The sequence below is a fragment of the Mercenaria mercenaria genome, chromosome 16 (assembly GCF_021730395.1).
Source record: "Mercenaria mercenaria strain notata chromosome 16, MADL_Memer_1, whole genome shotgun sequence".
Classification (NCBI taxonomy): domain Eukaryota; kingdom Metazoa; phylum Mollusca; class Bivalvia; order Venerida; family Veneridae; genus Mercenaria; species Mercenaria mercenaria.
In genome coordinates, this window is record NC_069376.1 from 20,050,628 (window position 1) to 20,077,510 (window position 26,883).

The 26,883-nt window shown below is 36.7% G+C and overlaps 2 protein-coding genes across 3 annotated transcripts in view; both read right to left on the minus strand.

Moving 5' to 3' along the window:
• Positions 1-26,883, minus strand: part of LOC123540108 (lysophospholipid acyltransferase 2-like) — a 132,231-nt gene that overhangs the window by 81,038 nt on the left and 24,310 nt on the right. The window lies entirely within an intron of this gene.
• LOC123541257 (protein kinase C-binding protein 1-like) lies at positions 331-17,214 on the minus strand. 2 transcript variants are annotated; one of them, XM_053526315.1, is made up of 8 exons: positions 17,050-17,214; positions 13,023-13,176; positions 10,220-10,344; positions 9,377-9,539; positions 7,863-7,972; positions 5,166-5,309; positions 3,746-3,820; positions 331-2,387 (listed from the first exon to the last, which is right to left on the minus strand). In XM_053526315.1, the coding sequence occupies exons 1-8, from the start codon at positions 17,182-17,184 to the stop codon at positions 2,169-2,171; spliced, it is 1,125 nt and encodes a 374-aa protein (XP_053382290.1). In that variant the 5' UTR covers positions 17,185-17,214; the 3' UTR covers positions 331-2,168. The 2 variants fall into 2 exon arrangements, with proteins under 2 accessions (XP_053382290.1, XP_053382291.1); XM_053526316.1 differs by lacking the exon at positions 5,166-5,309.

Consider the following 26,883-nt stretch of genomic DNA (forward strand, 5'->3'; position numbering starts at 1 on the left):
AGGGGCAAGAGGAGCATATCATAACCTCTCGCAAACAAACTAGATCAAACACAGTCCGCTGTTATGTTATTTGGTTGCATTGTATGCTTCCAAAGGTTTTATATAGAATGAGGGAGAGATAGTTATGCAATAATGGCCTGTTCCCCTGATTCCTTATTTTCCTTGAATAACTTCCTTCTCCACCACCAACTTGAATCTCACTATATATACTTCTTCCATCAATCCATCCAATCTCCTCAGCAAGGCTTCCAAGCTCATTTTGTCAAAGCAGGTTCTTCCAACCTCTGTGGGATGGTTTAGTTATACAAAGGAACATATAACATGATAAAATACTTGCAAATTTGTTTTTTATTGAGCATGCAAAGAAAAACAGCAACATGCCCTAAATACTTCATTAACAACATACATTGGTAGAACAAGAAGCTGTTTTAACAGGTTTTATTTAAACAAGTTGATCAGCAATAGTAGAACCATGACCCATCCACTATGACCATCTGAAACCATGATCCATCAACTACTTTTGTTTGGTTTAACATCACACTCGCACAATTACAGGGTTTCCACTTAGTTGAGAAAATGAAATTCCCTGACATTTTCCGGACTAAACCATACTTTTCACTGACCAATACCACCATATTTCGGCCTCCTCCTCGCCTACTGCCATCCAATCCTCACTTTTAAGGGTTGCAAAGCCTTTCAGTCTTCAAATTCCAAAGTTAACATAAGAACGAAATTGATTCAAACATACTTAAATTATGTTTATTCACAATTACACCAAAATGTGTTTGGAAATACTGCTTGAAGACTGCCATTGCCACTGAATATTTTAAACATAAACCCAAAATTTCATTTTCCCCTGACTTTTCTAAAATTTCATATTTCCCTGACAATTCACTGACCTTGAAAACAAATAATTTTTCCCTGACTTCAAGGTAGGTGGCAACCCTGAATTACCGGTATGTATCATATGGCGAGGAGAGACCTTACATGCCCTTGTAGGCATTTTTTCAGCATGGGTGAGCACCTTGGCAGAACCACCAATCTTCTACAAGACAGCTGGATGGCTTTCTCATATGAAACAATAAAAGCGAGGTTTCGCACCCACAGCAGTGAAGGGCAAGTGATTTGAAGTCAGCCACATTAACTACTCATCCACAAGGGCCCTTCATCAACCTCTGAAACAATGATCCACCCACTTGTAAAACTACAATCTCTTCTAACAAATACATATCACTACTTTACTATGTTCAGTTACGATAAGGTTAATGCAACCAAAGAATTTTTTTTTCACTAATATAAGACACTTGATTAAAGACAAATGAAAACCTAAAAAGCTGCATTTCCTTAATATAACAAACTGTATTCTTACATTGATGAACCTTAAAATTTCTTGCAAAGGACAAAACAGATATCAAACCTTGTATTTTGTAAAAGTGGCAAATTTGTCTGCACTAATTAACAGAAGGTTGAGATGTTTGCTAATACAGATTTTGTCACCAGTCTCTCTAAGTGTTTATATATTTTCGATTTTCACATCTTCTGTTAGTTCTGAATTTCAGATTTTATAGATGGAGAACTTTTTTCACCTAAACTGTAACAGTAGCTTGAAAATAAACTCTTATGATGTTAAAACATGCAATATACGTCTGTATATATTGAACATCTTGCTTTAAGAAATGTTTTGCCTTTGTGCACCTCTATGCACAACTTCAGAACATGCATTTAAAAATCGGTAACAAATTTCATTTTGTATAATACAAATAAAAACTGCATTTACAAAACTGTTGTATGCACTTATGTCACAAACTCAACAAGTTTCCCTCAATATTTGTACCCCTACTTCGTTAGTTGATAATGTTTTCCCCCAACAAAACACACTGTGCAGTATGAACACCACTTTCTGTATGACAATATTGATGATGATACATTTCAATGTCAATGAAGACTTGCTGGCATTTAATATATATTTTCCACAAACAGATTCACAAGTCATGGAGTGTTCTGTTTTGTTTTGTTGAAGAACAGGTTATATGATGTTTCTTCAGGAAGCACATATACTGATGTAAAGTTCAAACATTAACATTTCCACATGACTACAGAATATTTTACTACTTTGCATGTATCCACATTTCTGCAAGTCCATACTTGCAAAGTGACACTTTTCGAGGTCAGTAAGGCCGTGGCGCCATTCCATATGTCATTAAATTTTGTTGAGGATTTTGGAAGAGTATGGTCCCTCCGAGCTGTTGTTGAGCAAGCTGCTGTTGGGGCTGGATCTGAAGTGGGTAGACAGTCTGTTGTACAAGAGGCTGTGAGAACAACATACGGGGATTACCTTGTTGCTGTGCCTGAGACAGGCTTGATCGCTGTTGTACCTGCATTGCCATCTGAAAATATCATCAAGGTAAGTTAAATGTTCACTGAATGATGTTCACTGATATAAAATAATTACAACATATACAAGAGCTGTCCGTAAGACAGCCAAGCTGGACTATTCGAAATATTGTCCCAGAAGCAGGAAAATATTACCCAAAAAGGTTAAATATCAAAAGAGTTTTAAGTTCAAAAGGGGACATAATTTGACCAAAATGAAGGTCAGAGTTATGGGACTTGCTGTTATCAACTAGTTTTATAACCCCGAAGACACGTGAAGTTTTAATTCAATATCTGCATTAGTTTTGGAGATAGTAACTTGCATATAAAACTTTAACCAGAATTTAAGTTACTAAGTCCAAAAGAGGGCATAATTTGCTCAAAATACATGTCAGAGTTATGGGACTTGACCCAGTGAGGTTGGTAATTGATCTAGAAAAAGAAAAAATAAGTTTCAAATCTATATGCTTTTTAGTATTAGCTGTATGTACTTGCACGCAAAACTTTAACCAGAATTTTCTAAGTCCAAAAGGGGGCATAATTTGGCCAAAATGAAGGTCAGAGTTATGGGACTTGCTGCTATCAACTAGTTTTATAACCCCAAAGACACATGTGAAGTTTCTATTCAATATCTGCATTAGTTTTGGAGATAGTAACTTGCATGTAAAACTTTAACCAGAATTTTCTAAGTCCAAAAGGGGGCATAATTTGCTCAAAATACATGTCAGAGTTATGGGACTTGACCCAGTGAGGTTGGTAATTGACCTAGAAAAAGAAAAAATAAGTTTCAAAGCTAAATGCCTTTAAATGATAGCTGTATGTACTTGCATGCAAAAACTTTACCAAGATGTGACGCAGACGCCAGGGTTAGTAGAATAGCTAGACTATTCTTCGAATAGTCGAGCTAAAAAGTAGTCTTTTCACAGAAATATTGTCCTTTTTATAGCATCTACTTAGCATATTCCATGTTGATATTTTTTGATTTGATTTTTGATTTATATTTGATATTTTCAATGATTGATAACATAACAACATCAGACTTGTCTTTTCTCACCTATGAAATAATAAGATAATCTTTTATTATTTGTTTTCCTGTGATTTACTGAAATGTTAATTAGTGAATAATCTCAAATAAATAAACACTGGAAAACACAGAAGGAAAATTTGTGTTGCTCGTACATGTAAGAGGGTATCCTTTCACTTAGGAAAATCAGATCTTTTTTAATTCAAAAACTGGGTAGAACCTTTCATAGTTATTGTTTTATGTCGAGTGGGATTATCTTATATAAAGTCAACAGAATTTATGTGATTTCTTTCTTCTACAGAAAGCAAGTATATAAAACCTCTGTTGGATGTTTGTGTGGTGTATTACCTGTTGCTGTCCGAGGAACCTGGTTCTCTGAATCTGCTGCATGTTGAACATCATACCTGCCGAGCCGGGTCCAGGCTGTAATAGAAATGGTCAACTTTGTTAAATACACACACTGAAGACACAAGGCCGAACAAATAAAAACTGGATGTTCTTGTGTTGCCTATTGTTTTATCCATTTTTTTTTAAAGAAAAATGCTTTCTCTTACAATACCATTCACATTATAAATCATTGTACAGTACTCCAAGGATGGTAATAAGAACTTCATAAATTTTCAAAACATCTTGTCTTGAATTTCTTGTTAAAAAGGATTTTGCTAGGGTTTTTTCCATTCACAATTTCAGCCATTTGTTGATGGAACATTTCTATATTGTAAAGTTCCAAAAAATACTCTTTCAAAATTCTTCATAGGCTTGAATTTAACAAAGAAATACCTTTTTGTTCGTAAAATGAACATTTGTAAGGGTATCTTAAAAATTCTAAAAGATCCTACTACCTGGAGACATTTAGAATGATATGTAACTAAATCTTTCAAAATAAAGCTACAACTGAAAGAGATCAATTACAAACAATGTAAGCAGGTGGTCCCTCATGCAAAACTGTAGATACATGGGAAATGTATAGATACACAAGAAGTGTTAAGGTAAACAGAAAGACTGGAAGAGAATAAAGTGTCATTTCAAGGCAGGATATACAATACATTCTCTGAAAAGCAAACACCATTCTGGCAATTAAAATGTGATTACTGTATGAAGTGGACCATTCTATCTAATACCGTTATTCCCTTATAAATGCCAATAGGGTGATACATTTTGTAAATGGGGGGCAATTAAGGCCCTAAATATGTTTGTTTGTTTTTTGTTGTTTTTTTTTTTTTGTAAATATAAACTATGTATTCAACTTATAACAAATACTTAGATCAATAGGGAGAGAGCAGGTCTATGGATTGCAGGGTCATAAGTCGATTCCCAGGTGAGATACATGTTATCCATAACGATTTGATAGAAGGCACTATGTGTCTGAAATAATTTATCCTCCTCTCTGATTCATGTGGGGAAGTTGGCACACTGGTAAAGTAAGATTAACTGCCTGTCATTATGTAACTTAAATACTGTTGTAAAACCCAAAGTAAACAAACAAGACCTTTTTTTTTTTTAATTGTGTGCGTACGCGTCTGTGTGAGGGCCAGGGGCATATTTATTACAGCACAGGGTAGATGTAAACGAGGAAATATATGATTTTTTGTCAAATGGATAGTAAATCTGCTTGTGTAGAGGTGTTTGCCTTTGTGAGGTATCAATAACAGAAATTATAATGTATATCGCTACCATCTTTATTTTTGGAGTTAGTTTTTTAGTACAGGTTAAACTACACTAGTCAGAAACACTAAAATTCACTAGAACTACACAGGACACAACTGACTTGTCTCATATTCTGCATGATCGGAGACGACATAGATGGATTGAACTTTGGACCAACTCCTGGCCTAGTTTCACCTCTCTTCTCCTCTTCACGTTGCAAGGCCAAAGTAAGATTGTCCTGGAGCCGACGCAAATGATCTGTCTCCTGTGAGGGTTAAGTTAAAATAGTTTTGAACCATAGAATTTTATCAGAGTCCCAAGAGAAGCTTTTCATTTTAGGATGTAGGATACACACTAAAGACAGATACAAGTTTGCTTACATGAAGTATTCATTTCAGACATGGGTAACTGGAATGAACCATCAGCCTTCTGCTAGTCAGCTGGACTGCTTCTTCACAAGACAAGTGGATATACAACAAGAGCACCGCCTTGCGGGTGCTGACGCTCATCTGATTTTTTTTTGTGTAATAGAAATATTGTCCTACCCATGATTTTCTAAGTCTAAAAAGGGCCATCATTCTTGCAAAAAGCAGGATAGAGTTATGTTTCTTGATGTACAGTGTCCACTTATGATGGTGAAAAACTGTTGCAAGTTTTAAAGCAATAGCTTTGATAGTTTATGAGAAAAGTTGACTTAAACATAATACTCAACCAAGAAAATGATTTTCTAAGTCCAAAAGGGGCAATAATTATTGCAAAAAGCAAGATGGAGTTATGTTGCTTGCTGTACAGGGTCAGCTTATGATGGTGAACAAGTGTTGCAAGTTTCAAAGCAATAGCTTTGATAGTTTAAGAGAAAAAGTTGACCTAAACATAAAACTTAACCAAGAAATCTGATATTTTCTAAGTCCAAAAGGGGCCATAAATCTTGCAAAAAGCAGGACGGAGTTATGTTTCTTGCTGTACAGGGTCAACTTATGTTGGTGAACAAGTGTTGCAAGTTTTAAAGCAATAGCTTTGATAGTTTAGGATAAAAGCTGACCTAAACATAAAACTTAACCAAGAAAACTGATTTTCTAAGTCCAAAAGGGGGAATAAATCCTGCAAAAAGCAAGATGGAGTTATGTTTCTTGATGTACAGGGTCAGCTTATGATGGTGAACAAGTATTCCAAGTTTCAAAGCAATAGCTTTGATAGTTTAGGAGAAAAGTTGACCTAAACATAAAACTTAACCAAGAAATCTGATATTTTCTAAGTACAAAAGGGGCCATAAATCTTGCAAAAAGCAAGATGGAGTTATGTTTCTTGCTATACAGGGTCAGCTTATGATGGTGAACAAGTATTCCAAGTTTCAAAGCAATAGCTTTGATAGTTTAGGAGAAAAGCTGACCTAAACATAAAACTTAACCAGGCAACGCTGACGCAGACGCCGACGCCGACAACCGCTCAAGTGATGACAATAACTCATCATTTTTTTTCAAAAAATCAGATGAGCTAAAAATGATTTACAGTTAAACAATGATCGCTTGAAACTGAGAAAATGAGCAAACTACTTGAGTTATTCCAGGGCTTTGGGCGATCTAAATATAGCATATAAGAAAGGCAGAGAACCACACAAATTGCTCATGGTAGCCCTGGTCTTTGAGCAAGCAACAATGCACTGTATATAAAGACAAATGGATCATACATATTTGATAATACCCAGTGAAACAGATAACATGCAGAGAATTTTTTCCAGTATACAGATAAATGGATGCAGAATTATAAACATAAATATTCATGAATTAAATCTGTAAGCAGGAACAGTTTTGAATTGCAAATTCATTCAATAAACCAGAACCTGGGAACACTAAGGCCATGTATGGCTCACCTGACACAGTTCTTACTTAAGATCACCTGGTATTTAATTTGGTCTACAAACATTCTGACCATGTTTTATGTAAATGTAAATCATTACCCAAGTTTTTCAATGACCTGACATAGTGACCACAAGCGGCTAAGTTGAATTAAACAGAAAAACATCCTGATTATGAAGGCCAGGTACAAAATCTAGCCTCTCGAGTGTTCAGAAAATTTTCTGTGATTTGAGCTGATTTTTGACCCAAGATAATCCGGTTCAAACTTGACATAGTGTCAAACATTTTGACCAAGTTTTATGAAGATCATGCACAAGATGTGACACTGAAAGAGTTAACAAAGTCGTTTTATTACTTGACAGACGGAGTTAGTATTTGACCTTCATAAACAATGTATCAGGATTGACCTACATTTCTTTAAACGTTCTGACAAATTTTTATGAAGATCAAGCAGAAAATGCAGCCTATAGTGTTAACAAGGACTATGATTTAACACAGTGACCCAAGATCTCACTTACCCAGTTTTAAATTGACCTAGATTTCATAGAGACAAACATTCTGACAATGAAGAAGTAAATGTGCCTCTGTAGTGTTAACAAGGTCTAGGATCTGAACCGTTACCTAGTTTTTGACCTCAAGTAGCCCAGTTTTACATTTAATGCAGATTTCATAGAAACAAATATGAGAAGTTGTATGCAGATCAGGTAGAAAATGTGGCCTCAAAAGTGCTATAATCTAACTTAGTGACCTATTTTTTTTTTACCTGGGTTGACCCAGTCATGAATTTACCGAGGGAAAGTTTCATTAAGATTGGGCAAATATTGTGATCTCTGAAGTGTTAACAGAAATTCTGTCAACAATACATGACAACAGATACAGGAGTATGTATCACAATAGCTCAACTTTAGCACTTTGTGCTCAGGTGAGCTTAAAATTAAATTTCGACTTAGAAGAAAACTTACATTAGGTGGCGTAGGAACACTGGCCGATGTTTGTGGAGTTGCACTTGGTCCAACAGACACTGGAATACTGGCAGGGGACTGGCTCACACTATGGCTTTGACCCTGTTGTCCTGCAAAAATAACACAGTTTCTGAATCAATATTAAGATTTTTTTCAATAAACTCACAAACAACAGCTACTTGTAATCAAAGACTTCGAAAGTAAGTTACTTATAAAAGAAATCTCAAAACTTAAGGTAGTAGAGGTGTAATAGCAATGTTTACAAAATGGCATTTGCATGGTATATTCTTAAAGATGACCGTGTTTTGCACTGCATTGCAAATTTTAAACAACTTTTACCATGCCGTTTTTTCTAAATTTTGTATAACTTGTGGTATCTCCTCTAGCTCAAGTAGAGAAAAATTTCAAAGTGATGGACGCTATATAAAATGTTTGCAGAGAACTCATTTTACCATTAATTTTAATAAAAGAATCATCAAACTATAGTTAAACAATTATTAAACACAAAATAAAAATGTGGATATCATTTTATATAGTGTTCCTCAAGTAAACGGATTTAATGATACAGAATTCTTATTTCAACGTTGAAAAAATAAGGTCGAATCCTTGTTTCTGTTTTGAATTTTGCTTACTTCATTCAAAAATTACCTTGGGACAGATGTAAATCCTACCTAAATTTCTTCCACAATATGTAATCTAAAGAATGGAAGCAAAATAGAGAACTTTTACCACATGTAACTCAATATTTTTACAGATGTGTAACTCTACCCCTTCTGTTTAAGTAGTAAATTCACTTTGAACAGCAAGAAATCGCTTAGCAAATGTTTTTTTTTCATTTTTGTACAATAAATCTATCATAAGTCTTGAAAGAAGTAAAAACTTACTAGAAAAAATCGAAAATAAGGGGAAAAAAAATTTGGTCCCAGTAGGGCTTGAACCTACGCCCCCCTCAGAATTGCAGTAAATGTGGGTTTATGGTAGGAATTGAATACTCTTCAAAAAGGAGGTACTCTGTTACACATCTACTACCTTAACACGAGTGCGGCTGCCACAAGGTTACAATATATGCTGTCATGCAGTAAGAACCCCAAAATCGAAGCGAAGTAATCATAACTTTCATGCATCAAGGTAACTTCACAGAAAGTAAATTTTTACTTTGCAAACTACAGGGAATGAGTAACATGTAACAGTAACTCCTCATCATAAATTACTCGTGTTATCGAGGATACACGATCAGTTTAGCACTTTTAACTGAATGAATATTGCTGGGCCAGCAGTTTCTAAAGAAAAAATTGATAAACATTTTCCTTTTCATTGCCATGGCAACCAGCATTCTCCACAGACGACCTACTTTTAAGGGAAACTGAAAGGAGACCACCAATATTCCCATGAAGTTTAGATGAAATAGGCTAGGTAGTTTAGGTGTTCTTTAAAGAAATTTGGGACAAAGAACAGATGGACAGACGAATGACAAAATCAAACAATCCTAAAAGCTCATATATAAATACTGTTACCTTGATTTATAGTACTATTTGAACTTGAAGAAGCTGTTTTGTCTTTGTTTGTTTGGAGACAAGTATGCATATGTTGAGGCCAGTGGTTCTGTTGGCAGGGATAGTCACAGTAACTCGTGTTCCAACAACAATAAAATATAGCCTCCTTTCCACACTGAGCACACTGAAATATCCAATATAATAGTGCAGTACAACTTACAATATCTATTTAACACCGATTACTGTAGAGTATGTGAGTAGACCTTGCTATTTTGTCTTTACATAGTCCATTTTTAAACTTGACCTAGATTCCAAGACTTAAACATTCTGGTAAAATATATGACAATCAAGTAGAAAATGTGAATTTTCCTGAGATTTTCAATGACTTGACTCAGGTCTTGACTTACAATTCATAGAAACAAAATATTGTGACAAAATTTTAAGATGATATAGAAAATGAGGCCTCTAAACTGTCAGAAAAGACAGGCAAACATTCTAAAAGTTTCATAAAGACTGCACAAAAACTGTGACCTCTAGAGTGTTAAAAGTTAAATTATTGCGGACCACGGACACAAGATGATGTATACAAGGATATCACTTCTGCGCAGAGCTCAGGTGAGCTAAAAAGAATGTATGCTTTGTCATTTTGCAGGTGTCCATAGAAATTTTGTCTTGAGTTAACTTTGTTAAATAAATTTGTTTTGAAATGACTGCCAAATAAACATTGGAAATAAGCCAGTATTTCCTCCACTACAAATATATTCATCAATGTGTGAATAAACTTCAAACAGCTTTCAATATAATCTATAGAGCAACCAAAATGACCCCTATGACCTTAAATGTATGTAAATATTGGACATTTACCCATTGTTTTTTCTTTGCTTCTTTGACAGCCAGTTCTTTTTCAGCATGATGTTTAGCAGTGAGAGCTTTTACAATTTGTTCCTTCTCTGATTCCCAGCCTGTCTTCATCTCGTACATTGTTAATTCTGTAAACCGAGAAAACAGAATCATGTACAATACATGGGGAACTGGCTAAAAAGACTTCTGTGAAATCATCAATTTTCAAGAGTGACTAATTTTTTTTTGAAGAGTTCAAGGTTGTGTTGATCTACAAAATTAAATCCCGAAGTATACAATGCCCATGTATTTTATCTTCAAAAGGTGAAACCCACACAATTATATTTCCATGAAATATTCCTTTTAGCGAAATCCACAAAATTTTATGCAAACCAAATAAAACTAGAGGTGCTTTTGAGAAAAGCACTTGACTCCAACAACTGCCTAATCATCTAAATAGTAAGTCAGTCTTTATATACTGTTTACTCACTACAAATATACCTTTGAAGAGCAAAAAGGCCGATTTTGGGTAAGTCAAGGGCCGTAATTCCAAAGTGTCTTGAGCCGATTTGGCTAGCTGTCGAACTTGGCCAAGGACTTATTCACATTTTGTTCAAGTTATGGTGAAGATCGGATGAGAAATGTTCGACTAAGAGCGTGGACAAGAGTAACAAGAGTGCCAGACTGCCACAAAATATACCCGTCATCGAACCTGGCCTAATTCAAGGGGCATAATCCAAGAGTGCCTGGGGCGATTTGGTTGGTTATCGTACTTGGCCCAGATATTATGCCACAAACATTGTCAGCAAGTTTGGTGAAGATCAGATGAAAACTGTTTGACTTAAGAGAGCGGACAAGACTAAATTCACAGCTTTTCGAGTAATTCAAAGCCCATAATCAAAGAATGACTGTGGCAATTTGGCTGGTTATCGAACTTGGCAGAGATATTATGCCCACAACCATTGTCAGCAAGTTTGGTGAAGATTGGATGAAAACTGTTCAACTTAGAGAGTGGAAAAGGCGAAATTCACAGTTTTTTTTTTAAGTAATTTAAAGGCCATAATCCAAGAGTGCCTGGGGTGATTTGGCTGGTTATTGAACTTGGCCGAGATATTATGCCAACAAACATTGTCATCAAGTTTGGTGAAAATCCGATGAAAACTAGAGCTGCTTTTGAGAAAAGCGCATGTCTTCCACAACCATCTTATCATCTGAAAAGTAGTATATGAGTCAACCTGTACCAAGACCTCAACTGCCTTATCAGACTTTCAGAGCTTTATCAAAAACAAGCTTCCATGGCCATAATTCCAAAGTGCCTGGGTCGATCTGGTTAGTTATCGAACTTGGCCGAGGACTTATTGGTAAACACATTTTGTTGAAGATCGGATGAGAAATATTCAACTTAAAGAGTGCGGACAAGATTTCTGACAGACACACACACAGACAGACAGGAGTAAATCAGTGGTGAGAGACATAACTGTTCGACTTAAGAGAGCGGACATGCTTTGGACGCCGCCCGCTGCAACGAGTGTTCACATAAAACGTCCCACTCTTTCAGAGACGGGCGTATAAAAAGGTCGATTTTAGGTAATGCAAGGGTCATAATTCCAAAGTGCCTGCACTGATTTGGCTAGTTATTGAACTAGGCCGAGGACTTATCGTCAAACACATTTTTGGTGAAGATCGGATGAGAAATGTTCAACTTAAGAGTACAGACAAGATTTGTGACAGACAGACAGACTGACAGACACACATACATACACAGAAGAAGTAAATCAATATGTTTCTCACACCACTGTGTGGTAGGAGACATAATTTACACATTTTTTTATGGGGACAAGAAATCTTACAGACAACACAAATGGGAATATTATCTGTTCCTTTGCTTTTAAGTTCTTGTCTTGATGCAACAAAATAATCCTCAAAAAAGTCATTGATGAATATTAATGACTTCTTTTACATTTTAAAAGCTATCTATAGAATTAACTAATCAATGACGAAGATTCAGTATTATAGAAAGATCTTTTTTTTTTTTTTTTTTTGGGCTCCCAATTGGGATAACCCCATTTATTTTTGTAAAATATAAACATTTACAAAACAATAACCAGAAAAGAAGTCATTAAACAACCAATTCATACAAACATATGAATAATAAATTTAATGATAATATTATACTGAACACAATAGTTACATCGCCAGTAAAATAGAACTTGTTCGAAAAAACGAAAAGACAAGTAAAATTTGACGAAGTTTCTATTGTCAAGCTTACAAAATTTTAATATTTTTTCATACCCAACATTGCGAAAATTTATACGTCTATATATGTATCTGACATGAACTCAATAGATTTCAATAACTGTAGTTTTTCATTATCAGTATTGTGCCATTTTATTTGTTCTTTAATTTTTCTAACTAGATGTTTATAAAAGCTTCTTATTGACTGATAGTTGTTATTGAATTTACAATTATTTCTATATTTCCAAATTTCCCATTTTGTTTCATATATAATCGTATTAATCAATTTGTTTACTTGCCTGTCATCATAATATCCGAAACAAACAGCAAATTTAAAAGCAGAATCACAGATGTTGACATATCTAAACAGGTCGTTCAAGTTCTTATTTAAAAGTGTCCAAATATTTTTGGCAAAATGACATTCCCACACCAGGTGCACTAAAGTTTCTCTGTGTTCTTTGCATATATTACAAATTCCGTTTGATAATTTCATAAGACTGAGTTTATGCTCTGTAAATATAACGAATAGAAAGATCATTTTGACCAAATAACATACTTTTGAACTTACAGAAATTGTAAATTACAAACTTACGGAAGTTATGTTTGAGCTCGTTCAATTCTGCACAGTAGTTCCACCTCGCCTGACCAATCTTTTGGTTTAACAATTCAATAGTTTTAGTGTCACTCTTCTCTTTTAGCACTTCTGAACACATCTCATCAACTGTTTTTTGTATAGTCTCCAACAACTTGAAAGTCAAAATGTAGAAATCTTTAATATTTCTCTATTATTTTTTATTTACATGAAATAGAACTTGGTGAAACTTATTTTGCTCAAGATTAAAAGTTATCATTTCAAACTGGACACCTAAAGGAATATTAGCAGACTGCAGATTTTTGTTGTTGTTTTCTGTATAATTTTGTTTCCAAATAAATACCAATTCTGCTACAATTCTTCAAACATTAAATGTTACTTAAGTTGGGCAAGAGTAGTTTCCTTTTGCAAACCTATTTCTCGTACCTTAACCCTCAGAGATTGGAAAACTTTCACCAATGCGTTACAGTTTATTGCCAGGGAATCTCCACTGCTCCCCACTCCTGACAGTTTCACAACTCTACCAGAAAGAATTCCCTTGCTCCCCATCCCAGTTAGACTTCCCCAGCTCACAACTCTAATTCCCTTGCTTCCCATACTGACAGGGAATTCCATTGCTTACCACCCTGGCAGTTTGACTTCCCCAGCTCACAACTCAATAAGAGTGAATTCCCTTGCTTCCCACACTGACAGTTTCACTTTTCCAGCTCACAACTCAACCAGAGGGAATTCCATTGTTTACCACCCTGGCAGTTTGACTTCCCCAGTTCACAACTCAACCAGAGGGAATTCTCTTGCTTCCCACACAGACAGTTTGACTTTTCCAGCTCACAACTTAACCAGAGGAATTTCATTGCTTCCCACACTGACAGTTCGACTTTCTCAGCTCATAACTCGACCAGAGGGAATTCCCCTGCTTCCCACACTGACAGTTTGACTTCCCCAGCTCACAACTCAACCAGAGGGAATTCCCTTGCTTCCCACACTGACAGTTTGACTTCCCCAGCTCACAACTCAACCAGAGGGAATTCCCTTGCTTCCCACCCTGACAGTTTGACTTCCCCAGCTCACAACTCAACCAGAGGGAATTCTCTTGCTTCCCACACTGACAGTTTGACTTTTCCAGCTCACAGCTCAACCAGAGGAATTTCATTGCTTCCCACGCTGACAGTTTCACTTTCCCAGCTCACAACTCAACCAGAGGGAATTCCCTTTCTTCCCAAACTGACAGTTTGACTTCCCCCAGCTCACAACTCAACCAGAGGGAATTCCCTGGCTTCCCACATTGACAGTTTGACTTCCCCAGCTCACAACTCAACCAGAGGGAATTCCCTTGCTTCCCACACTGACAGTTTGACTTCCCCAGCTCACAACTCAACCAGAGGGAATTCTCTTGCTTCCCACACTGACAGTTTGACTTTTCCAGCTCACAGCTCAACCAGAGGAATTTCATTGCTTCCCACGCTGACAGTTTCACTTTCCCAGCTCACAACTCAACCAGAGGGAATTCCCTTTCTTCCCAAACTGACAGTTTGACTTCCCCCAGCTCACAACTCAACCAGAGGGAATTCCCTGGCTTCCCACATTGACAGTTTGACTTCCCCAGCTCACAACTCAAACAGAGAGAATTCCCTTGCTTCCCACACTGACAGTTTGACTTTCCCAGCTCACAACTCAACCAGAGGGAATTCCCTTGCTTCCCACTCTGACTTCCCCAGCTCACAACTCAACCAGAGGGAATTCCCCTGCTTCCCACACTGATATTTTGACTTTCCCAGCTAACAGCTCAACCAGAAGGTTGATTCAGAAATGAAGATTTTCAAAGTTTCTTACATATAAGCCTATAGTAAGTACACGTCACACACAGGGGCATGGCCATTTTTGACCTTAGGGCAATAACTTGGGCAATTATGGTAGAGAGCCAAACCCTTATATCACATGCCAAATATCAAAGCTCTAGAGAAAAAGATTTTTGAAGTCCGATAGCTGAAAACCTATTTTTTACAAATATGTTCAATGAACAGGAACCATTTGAAAAACTTTCAAAGAGTGCTACCCAGAGATCATTTGTGTCAAGTTTCATCAAAATCTATTCATTGGTTTGGGAGGAGATATTGTTTCAAGAAACTGTTGATGAAAACAGACCACACACTCTGGTGACCATGTTTTTTGACAAATTGAAACAAGAGGACCATGATGGTCCTGAATCGCTCACCTCTTCCCACATGACCCAGTTTTGAGTATGACGTCCTTTTTTCTATTATTTGACATAGTGACCTAGTTTTTGAGCTCATGTGACCCAGTTTTGAACTTGACCTAGATATTATCTAGATAAAAATTCTGACCAATTTTCATGAAGATCCATTGAAAAATATGGTCTCTACAGAGGTCACAATGTTTTTCTATTATTTGACCTATTGACCTAGTTTTCGAAGGTACGTGACCCTGTTTTGAACTTTATCTAGATATCATCAAGATGAACATTCTCACTAATTTTCATGAAGATCTCATGAAAAATATGGCCTCTAGAGAGGTCACAAGGTTTTTCTATTTTTATACCTACTGGCCTAGTTTTTGACCGCATGTGACCCAGTTTCGAAACTGACCTAGATATCATCAAGGTTAACATTCAGATCAATTTTCATGAAGATCCATTGAAAAATATGGCCTCTAGAGAGGTCAAAAGATTTTAGTAATTTTAGACCTACTGACCTAGTTTTTGACCGCAGTTCACCTAGTTTCAAACTTGACCTAGATATCATCAAGATGAACATTCAGACCAACTTTCATACAGATCCCATGAAAAGTATGGCCTCTAGAGAGGTCACAAGGTTTTTTTATTATTTGACCTACTGACCTAGATTTTTAAGGCATGTGACCCAGTTTCAAACTTGACCTAGATATCATCAAGGTGAACATTCTGACCAATTTTTATGGAGATCCATTCACAAGTATGGCCTCTAGAGAGGTCACAAGGTTTTTCTATTTTTAGACCTACTGACCTAGTTTTTGTCCGCACATGACCCTGTTTCGAACTTGACCTAGATATCATCAAGATGAAAATTCAGACCAACTTTCATACAGATCCCATGAAAAATATGGCCTTTAGAGAGGTCACAAGGTTTTTCTATTATCTGACCTACTGACCTAGTTTTTGACGGCACGTGATCCACTTTCGAACTTGATCTAGATATGATCAAGATGAACATTCAGACCAACTTTCATAAAGATCCCATGAAAAATGTGACCTCTAGAGTGGTCACAAGCAAAAGTTTACGGACGCACGCACGGACGGACGACGGACACAGCGCGATCACAAAAGTTCACCTTGTCACTTTGTGACAGGTGAGCTAAAAATCTGAACACTACTTGTAGAAGGTCACACAAGGACAATTTGTGTGAAATTATTTTAAAATCAGGTAAACAGTTTCACAAAAAGATTTTTAAAGTTTCTACTATATACATATAGGGAAAAGTGACCATGCTTCCTGGCAGCCATGTTTTTTGACAAATCAGTATAATTTGACCAATCTTGGTAGAGGGTGACATAAGGACCATTTGTGTGAAATTATTTCAAAATCAGACCATCGCTTTAGGAGATGTCGTCTGAAATTTTTTCTATTTTCAGTTCTGGCAGCCCCTTTGTGCAACCAAGTGGAACCATTTGAACAACTTTGGTAGAGGACCATCCAAGGATCATTCGCACCAAGTTTCATCAAAATCCATTCAGTGGTTTTGGAGGAGATGTCATTTAAACACAACTGTTGACAACAAACAAAGCATGATCTCAATAGCTCACCATAAACACTTTGTGCTCAGGTGAGCTTAAAAGATATATATCATAGCACAAACTTTCCAAACAGATACAGCAAAGTATAGTTCCATAGCATTTCTGTTTTCCCAAATAACTCAGTTTCCTGTTATATGTATGGGGCAAATACATCAATCACTGTCATACATCACACAGTCAAGCATGAAGTTTAAACATCACACAACTATGAAGTTTAATAGAATCCAAAATTCATACCTTCTTTGAAAATTTCTCTGCTAGCTTGCTACCGTGTTGGACTTCTCCAACAGTAGCTAAATAAGCTGGTTTCTTAAAGTTTTTATCTGGCAAGCTGGAGTCCAGGTTCAATGGCAGACTTGAATCCATATCCATTGGAAAAGAACTGAAAACAAATAGTGATTAGTTCAAAACTAAAATAACTAGCTATCAACTACTGAAAATTTACTGGAGCTTGTTGAAACAAGAGGGCCATGAAGGCCCTGTATCGCTCACCTGACCTATTGACCTAAAGATCATCAAGAAAGTTTCATTAAGATATGGTCATAAATGTGGTCTCTAAAGTTGTAACTAACTTTTCCTTTGATTTAACCCGGTGACCTAGTTTTTGATTCCACATGATCCAGATTCAAACTTGACCTAAAGATCATCAAGATTAACATTCTGACCAAGTTTCATTAAGATATGGTCATCAATGTGGCCTCTAGAGTGTTAACTAGCTTTTCCTTCGATTTGACCTGGTGACCTAGTTTTTTAACCTAAATGACCCAGATTCTAACTGGAACTTGAGATCATCATGATTAACATTTTGACCAAGTTTCATGAAGATACAGTCATAAATGTGGCCTCTACAGTGTTAACAAGCTTTTCCTTTGATTTGAACTGGTGACCTAGTTTCTGACCCCAGATGACCCAATATCGAACTCGTCCAAGATTTTATTGAGTGTAACATTCTGACCAAGTTTCATTAAGATTAGGCCAAAGTTGTGACTTCTAGTGTTAACAAGCTTTTCCTTTGATTTGACCTGGTGACCTAGTTTTGGACCCCAGATGACCCAATATCGAACTTGTCCAAGATTTTATTGATGGTAACATTCTGACGGTTTCATTAAGATTAGGCCAAAATTGTGACCTCTAGTGTTAACAGTCAAATTGTTGACGACGGACGGATGATGGACACAGGGTGATCACAAAAGCTCACCTTGAGCACTTTGTGCTCAGGTGAGCTAAAAATAAACAGCACGTGTTTTACATCACCGATAAGTAATCAAGTAAATTTGAAAAATAAGTGAAAGTTTCACTTCTCCATTTGATATATGTCAGTTCAAACACTTAGAAAACAAGACGGCCATGAAGGCCCTGTATCGCTCACCTGACTTACTGACCTAAAGATCACCAAGATTAACATTCTGACCAAGTTTCATTAAGATATGGTCATAAATGTGGTCTCTAAAGAGTTAACTAGATTTTCCTTTGATTTTACACAGTGACCTAGTTTTTGACCTCACACGACCCAGATTCAAACTTGAACTAAAGATCATCAAGATTAACATTCTAACTAAGTTTCAGGAAGATACAGTCATAAATGTGACCTCTATAATGTTAACAAGCTTTTCCTTTGATTTGACCTAGTGACCTAGTTTTTGACCCCACCGGACCCAGATTTGATCTGGACCTATCGATCATCAAGATCAACATTATGACAAAGTTTCCAGTGATTCATTTTGAAATTGACTTTTGCGAGTCCTTTGGACTCACATATTTTGAAACAATGAGTCCCAAGCCAAAATTAATGAGTCCCAAAGATTTCTAATCATTAAATACCAGTTTTTGGTAAAAACAAGGGATTTCTTCACCTGTACACCTTATTCAAGTATAAAAGAATTAATTTACATTTTCATATGTTAAGTTCCTTTAGAGATGAAACATTACTGACTAGAAAAAGTTCAAACTAGAAAATGCTTTTGTAAAAAAGCGCATGTCTCCCCAAATGCAAAGTCCTATAGGCAAGAAGTCAATAGGGGTCAGGAGCGAAAGTCAAAGAGACACTGATGGTTGGCTGCAATAGGGATCATCTACTTGGCATATCCAGTCATCCCACTAAATTTCAACACTCTTGGCCTAGTGGTTCTCAAGTCACTGTTCAGGCTCCTGTGACCTTGACCTTTGATCAAGTGACCTCAAAATAAATAGGGGTCATCTACTCTGCATGTCCAATCATCCTATTAAGTTTCAACATTGTAGGTCAAGTGGTTCTCAAGTTATTTCCAACAAGAGTGCCAGAATGTCACAATATACGCCCTTCACAGCAAATTTCTTTACTCTAGCACCTGTATTTGCAAATGGAATTTTAATTTTGTGGTTGTTTAGTAATCATTGTAAGTCATTTGTTTTTCTAAGTCCACAAAAAAACTCCTTACCAGGTAGAGACACATTAAAATACACCTAAAATTTGAAAGTAACATCTATGTTGTACCACAGAAAAGTGGTCTTGTTTTTTCCCTACGGTCAATTATAAAAAAGTTACAATATAAGTTATTTATAGTAACAACTAAGGGAAGATAATCTTAAAAAAAAAACAACAACAAAAAAAAAAGAGCTGTCTCCGTTGGATGACACATGCCCCCAATGGCACTTTGAATGAGTTTAGGACCTTTGATCTACGGAGCTGGGTCTTGCGCGCGACACATCGTCATACTGTGTCACACATTCATGCATAGTTATTTTAAAATCCATGCATGAATGACAAAGATATGGACCGGACATGCCCATCAATGCACTATCATGAAAAATGATCTTTAACGTCTAAGTGTGACCTTGACCTTTGAGCTATGGACCTGGGTCTTGCGCACTGCACGTCTTCTTACTGTGGTACACATTCATGCCAAGTTATTTGAAAATCCATCCATCGATGGCAAAGATATGGACTGGACACGCCCATCAATGCACTATCCTTTAACGTCTGAGTGTGACCTTGACCTTTGAGCTACGGACCTGGGTCTTGCGCACTGCACATCGTCTTACTGTGGTACACATTCATGCCAAGTTATTTGAAAATCCATCCATCGATGACAAAGATATGGACCGGACACGCCCATCAATGCACTATCCTTTAACGTCTAAGTGTGACCTTGACCTTTGAGCTACGGACCTGGGTCTTGCGCACTGCACGTCGTCTTACTGTGGTACACATTCATGCCAAGTTATTTGAAAATCCATCCATCCATGACAAAGATATGGACCGGACACGAAAATTGCAGACAGACAGACAGACTGACAGACGGTTCAAAAACTATATGCCTCCCTTCGGGGGCATAAGAATCCAAAAAAAGATTGTAAGTCCACGAAAAAATCTTTACCAGGTAGAGATTGGTCAAAATACACCTCATAATTGGATGTAGCATGCATGTTGTACAACAGAAAAGTGGTCTCGATTTTTCCCTACGACTAGTAATGAAAAATTTACAATATAAGCTATTTATAGTAACAACAAAGGGAAGTAATTCTAAAGAAGGGAACTGCGCATGACACTTCATCTCATGATGGTGTATAATTGTGCCAAGTTACATCAAAATCCCTTCATGCATGAAGAAGAAATGCTTTGGACAAAGTCATTCTTGTATCTGACCTTTGGCCTCTAAGTGTGACCTTGACCTTTGACCTAGGGACCTGGTTCTTGCGCATGACACTCCGCCTCGTGGTGGTGAACATTTGTGCAAAGTTATATCAAAATCCCTCTATGCATGAAGAAGAAATGCTCCGGACAAGGTTTTCATTCTTGTATCCGTTGACCTCTAAGTGTGACCTTGACCTTAGACCTAGGGACCTGGTTCTTGCGCATGACACTCCGCCTCGTGGTGGTGAACATTTGTGCCAAGTTATATCAAAATCCCTCCATGCATGAAGAAGATATGCTCCGGACAAAGTTTTCTTTCTTGTATCCTTTGACCTCTAAGTGTGACCTTGACCTTAGACCTAGGGACCTGGTTCTTGCGCATCACACTCCATCTCATTATGATGGACAATTGTGCCAACTTTCATCAAAATCCCTCCATGCATGAAGAAGATATGCTCCGGACAAAGTCATTCTTGAATTTGACCTTTGACCTCTAAGTGTGACCTTGACCTTAGACCTAGGGACCTGGTTTTTGCGCATGACACTCCGTCTCATGATGGTGAACAACTGTGCCAAGTTTCATCAAAATCCCTTCATGCATGTAGAAGATATGCTCCAGACAAAGTCTGTGGATGCCGCCCGCCCGCCCGCCCGCCAGGGGCGTTCCCATAATACGGGCGTATAAAAAATGATTTTACATGAACAGGCCACTGTGACCTTGACCTTTAGTTGACTGACCCCAAAATCAATAGGGGGCATCTACTCTGCATGTTCAATCATCCTATGAAGTTTCAACATTCTGGGTCAAGTGGTTCTCAAGTTACTGACCGGAAATGGTTTTCAATGTTCAGGCCCCTGTGACCTTGACCTTTCACAGAGTGTCCCCAAAATCGTTAGGGGTCATCTGCTCTGCATGGCCAATCACCCTATTAAGTTTCAACATTCTGGGTCAAGTGGTTCTCAAGTTACTGACCGGAAATGGTTTTCAATGTTCAGGCCCCTGTGACCTTGACCTTTAATGGAGTGACCCCAAAATCGATAGGGGTCATCTACTTTGCATGTACAATCATCCTATGAAGTTTCAACATTCTGGGTCAAGTGGTTCTCTAGTTACTGACCGGAAATGGTTTTCAATGTTCAGGCCCCTGTGACCTTGACCTTTCAAAGAGTGACCACAAAATTGTTAGGGGTCATCTACTCTGCATGACCAATCATCCTATTAAGTTCAAACATTCTGGGTCAAGTGGTTCTCAAGTTACTGACCGGAAATGGTTTTCAATGTTCAGGCCCCTGTGACCTTGACCTTTCAAAGAGTGACCCCAAAGTCGTTAGGGGTCATCTACTCTGCATGTTCAATCATCCTATTAAGTTTCAACATTCTGGGTCAAGTGGTTCTCAAGTTACTGACCGGAAATGGTTTTCAATGTTCAGGCCCCTGTGACCTTGACCTTTAATGGAGTGACCCCAAAATCGATAGGGGTCATCTACTTTGCATGTACAATCATTCTATGAAGTTTCAACATTCTGGGTCAAGTGGTTCTCTAGTTATTGACCGGAAATGGTTTTCCATGTTCAGGCCCCTGTGACCATGACCTTTGACGGAGTGACCCCAAAATCAATAGGGGTCATCTACTCTTCATGACCAATCATCCTATGAAGTTTCAACATTCTGGGTCAAGTGGTTCTCTAGTTATTGATCGGAAATGGTTTTCAATGTTCAGGCCCCTGTGACCTTGACCTTTGACGGAGTGACCCCAAAATAAATAGGGGTCATCTACTCTTCATGACCAATCATCGTATGAAGTTTCAACATTCTAGGTCAAGTGGTTCTCTAGTTACTGATCGGAAATGGTTTTCAATGTTCAGGCCCCTGTGACCTTGACCTTTGACGGAGTGACCCCAAAATCAATAGCGGTCATCTACTCTTCATGACCAATCATCGTATGAAGTTTCAACATTCTGGGTCAAGTGGTTCTCTAGTTATTGATCGGAAATGGTTTTCAATGTTCAGGCCCCTGTGACCTTGACCTTTTACAGAGTGACCCCAAAAACAATAGGGGTCGTCTACTCCAGCAGCCCTACAACCCTATAAAGTTTGAAAGTTTTAGGTCAAATGGTTCTCCAGTTATTGCTCGGAAATGAAGTGTGACGTACGGACGGACAGACGGACAGGGCAAAAACAATATGTCTCCTGGGGGAGACATAATAACTAGTTTCAAAACTATGTTGAAAAGGCTTTTCCAGTTTTAAAGACTATTTACAGCTGTCTCACCTTTTCACCTAAGCTTCAGTGCATATTAATTGTGAAAATAGAGTATAACTGGAGTAGTTTTCACCAGTGCTCATGGATAGACTTGGTGAAACCATGCCTGCTATCTTATGTCTCCAGTACTCGGTTGAACTAGTAGTAGTACATCAACGGTAGCAAAATGTATGTCCGCACTGCCTATTTTGTAAAACGCGTTGCCGATTTCCCCCCAAAACCCGTTAAACTCCGTTGGTTCGGATTCAATTTAATTTTTTTTTTTTTCGGAGGCATCGTGATTATATTCTGGGATTTGACAAACACAGCTTCCAATCGCATTTACGAAACGCTTTAATTAATTGGTCAAGCAACGTAAATTATCCAACCAGAGCACGTTTTACAAAATAGGCTGTGCGGACATACATTTTTCTACCGGTGTCTCGTACTGCTACTAACGAGTAATATTATCATCTGCCCGAATTTGTTGCGTACTGAAAAAATGTGCGTATTTGACGCAGGATGCAGGGCAAAATGAATCACTGAGTTTCATTAAGATATGGTCATAAATGTGGCCTCTACAGTGTTAATCAGCTTTTCCTTTGATTTGACCTGGTGACCTAGTTTTTGACCCAAGATGACCCAATATGGAATTCGTCCAAGATTTTATTGAGGGGAACATTCTGACCAAGTTTCATTAAGTTTGAGCTAAAATTGTGACCTCTAGAGTGTAAACAGTCAAACTGTTGACGACAGACGGATGACTGACAGATGTAGGATATAGACTGGCTCAGTTCACTACATTCAATCATAAAAATGTAAAAAGATATATCATAGTCTAGGAGCTAGTCTACCAAGGCCCCAGTGCTTTTATTTCTGGGTAATATGCATGTAAGACTGTTCCAGCAGTCACTGTTACTATATATGAAGCATTAGTAGTGAGAGAGAAAGTGAAGAAAATGTGTAAAAAGACTCTCACAAATACTGCAATACTAAGTATTTAAAAGTAATTTTCCTTTTGAAACATGTAACAAAAATTTTCTACATTATTTAACCACATAATAAAAAGTTTAAAACACTTTCTTTAACTTGTAAGTGATACCAGAATTTTTTCACAAAATCTTCATCTTAAGTTATTTTTTTGTCCCAGTGATAATATTTCAGGAATTTCAAAGGATTATGGAAGTAAATAATACACTAAATAGTCTTCAAGTTTTAATAATAATAAGCTATTGGAAGAAACCCTACTTGTTAACAACAAGGTAGAATAGAGAGCTCTTTGAAAGTAAAAAGCTGAAAACATTTGTGGCTGAAAATGGGACCTATTTAAGTAATTTCTAGCAACAGTTACAGTTTGCCAACTGGGTAATATTCATCTTGTTTTCTGTAGTTAGTATAGAACATCTGGGTACATCTTTCATTCTTTTCTGCCCTATAATCCTACAATAAGAAATACTGTTAATATTATACTACACACTTATCAAACAGCAAAGGAGGGACTTGCGGTTATTAGCACGACTAACCTTATATTGCATGAGGGCATAGCCAGAGTGCTAATACAGGTTTAGGAGTTCTAATAACCACATAAGGAACATCACTGCAGTTCATGATCGAGCTGTTTATTATAAACCTAAACTGGACTGCTTGAATCAGTTAATCATATTGAATATTGACGCTGACACATTTTTTATGGTGACAACACAGGGTTAAGGAGGTAGGTTACCTTGTTACAAGGGTAAATTCAAGTTAGTTTAACCGCAACATGTTTTTGTATTTCGTGTAATATGATGTTTTAACTGCTACAATCTCAATTTCGTTTGTCTCTGTCCCTTCAAGTTCAATTTTTATCTAGGTTTGAAGAACATGACCCTCTAAAGATATTTCATATTAAAAAAAAGAAGGAAAATACGGATATTTAACACTTTCAGCGTATTTTAGTTTCATTGATATTCGTAGAAGTCTGCATAAATATTAATTTTCCTAGTATGCACGTTAGCTTTCTAATATAAGCTTTAAATGCATATGTCGCGGGGCTCGTGTTTCCATGGTAACGCATTTTCTCTCATTTTTAAACAACTATGTATAAAAAATAGGGGTTTTCGACCGCCTAAGTGGCATTCTGTTAATGACTAACATGGAATATTTGGGAAATATTAGAAGCAACATACCATGCACTTTACATGGTACCCTAGTTTTCTTAAAGTTTACAGTAACCATGGCAACATAGATGTTTAAAATAGCTTATATCTTACTTTTTGTCGTAATTTCTTATAAAAAAAATATTGAATAAGATTATCTTTCTAGTTACTGTAGCTTTAAAACATATTATTTCTAACGTAAGTTTATTTTCTTGTTATTTGCATTTATTCAAACAAATTTTACAGCTTAGAATACATACGGCAGTACCCCTCGCCTGGCATTTTTCATGGAAAAATCGTTCAGCATGCTGATATTATTCTTATGGATATTGTTGAAATGAAAATAAAAAGCCGAAGTTGTGTTTCTTAAATAGACCAGTGTCAACGCTTTTGAATTTTACATTTAGATACATAGGTCACGGGCTTCGTTTCCATGGTAACATCAATTAAATTTAAGGAATCACATTTTTCTACTGAAAATTGAACAGTTTTAGATCTTATTTTTAGTATATAAGTAACAAATTATCAATGGAACCTGAAAAATAGGTAATACAAATCAAACTGCTAGATTTTTTTTTGAAAATGGCCGTTACAAGTAACCTTTCATCCAACTATATTCCAAATAACATTGGTTACCATCATCCATTTTCTTACAATCCGCATAACGTTTCAATATAACTACATAAAAGAAGCAAAATATTGATGATTATTCAGAGCAAAAGATTCATAACAAATATTTCAGCAAATGTTTGTTATTTGAAGATAGTTAAAATAAAGAAAATGTACAGAAATACGTACTTTCAAGATAAAAGCTATTAATTTTGCGCGGTAACTGACACGTAACGTCATGACGTCAATGACGTCATTTTAAGGCAACATTGTTTTGAAGCGTTTCTGCGGCGATTGATTCATTATTTCTGCATTATTAAACCATAAAGTAACAGATCGGAGGCAGGTTCATGATTTGTTTTCAGGAGAATGAATATACAAACACATTTAATTTGTCGTAAACGTCGTCGTAAATCGTCACGTTAGCTTCCGGTTGGACATGCGCACATACAAATATGAAGGTAACCTACCTCCTTAAATGATGTCAAAAATGACGTCAGTATGATCACTCATCCCTTGCTGGCCAATAACCTGTATCTCCTACACAGTTTAGTTATTATTTATAGTAAGGTAATTTGTAACAGATATACAGAATGATAATTACTGTAAAGAACAGGGTCATGATGGCCCTGTATCACCCACCAGAGTTTCACAATTAAAACAGGTATAACAAGAAACATTTCACACAAATTACTTCTTGCCTGCAGATTTACATGTGAAGAGTGTCAATAACATTTGAAAAATCAGAATAATATAGATACGTTTGGAAGATGGTCACCCAAGGAAGTTTTCCGTAATACAATTTCAAAATCTAAATTAGACCAACTGTTTAGGAGATGTTTGACTACTATTTTTAACTCAGGCCGCCCCTCAGTGCAATCAAGCAGAATCTTCAGAATAATTTTATTTGAGCATTTCAACCAAGTTTCATCAACTTCCTTCAAATGGTTTTAGAGGAGATATTCTTTGAACGTGGACAACTGACAGAGGGATGGATTGACGGACGAATGGTGAGCAATCAGAACAGCTCACCCAAAGCATTTTGTGCTCAGGTGAGCTAAAAAAATATAATCATCACAATATTTATAGTAACAAGGAGCAGTAGGTTTATCTTATTATTTAGAGCACTAGTCTAGCTTCTGTTAAATATTAGGAGACTACAGAAAATCGAAATTTAACGTTTTGATTCAAACGTGCAAGACGCTAGTATAAACCACCAAACCAAGACAATCCTAACCACAGTTTTTCTGTTTGTTTGTTTTTTATGTAAATTTCTACTGCTAATTTCATAAAAAGTGGAAGTTTTAAGTTTTACCAGTACTTCTTAAATGAAATTTTTAACTGAAATAAAATTTGTTTTGTCTGATGATTCCATCAAAATACGAAATTTTCATTAAAACTGTGTAGAACATCTTGGTGCTAATTTAAACTGGTCTTAATGCAAACCATTACCAATGCAGCTAACAATA

Coding starts and splice junctions, on each gene's coding strand:
- LOC123541257 (XM_053526315.1), bottom strand. CDS start 17,184: ATGGATATGGATTCAAGTCTGCCATTGAACCTGGACTCCAGCTTGCCA. Junction 10,345..13,022: donor CGAGCTCAAACATAACTTCC/GTAAGTTTGTAA, acceptor CTCGGTTTACAG/AATTAACAATGTACGAGATG. Junction 5,310..7,862: donor GTGTTCCTACGCCACCTAAT/GTAAGTTTTCTT, acceptor TAACCCTCACAG/GAGACAGATCATTTGCGTCG.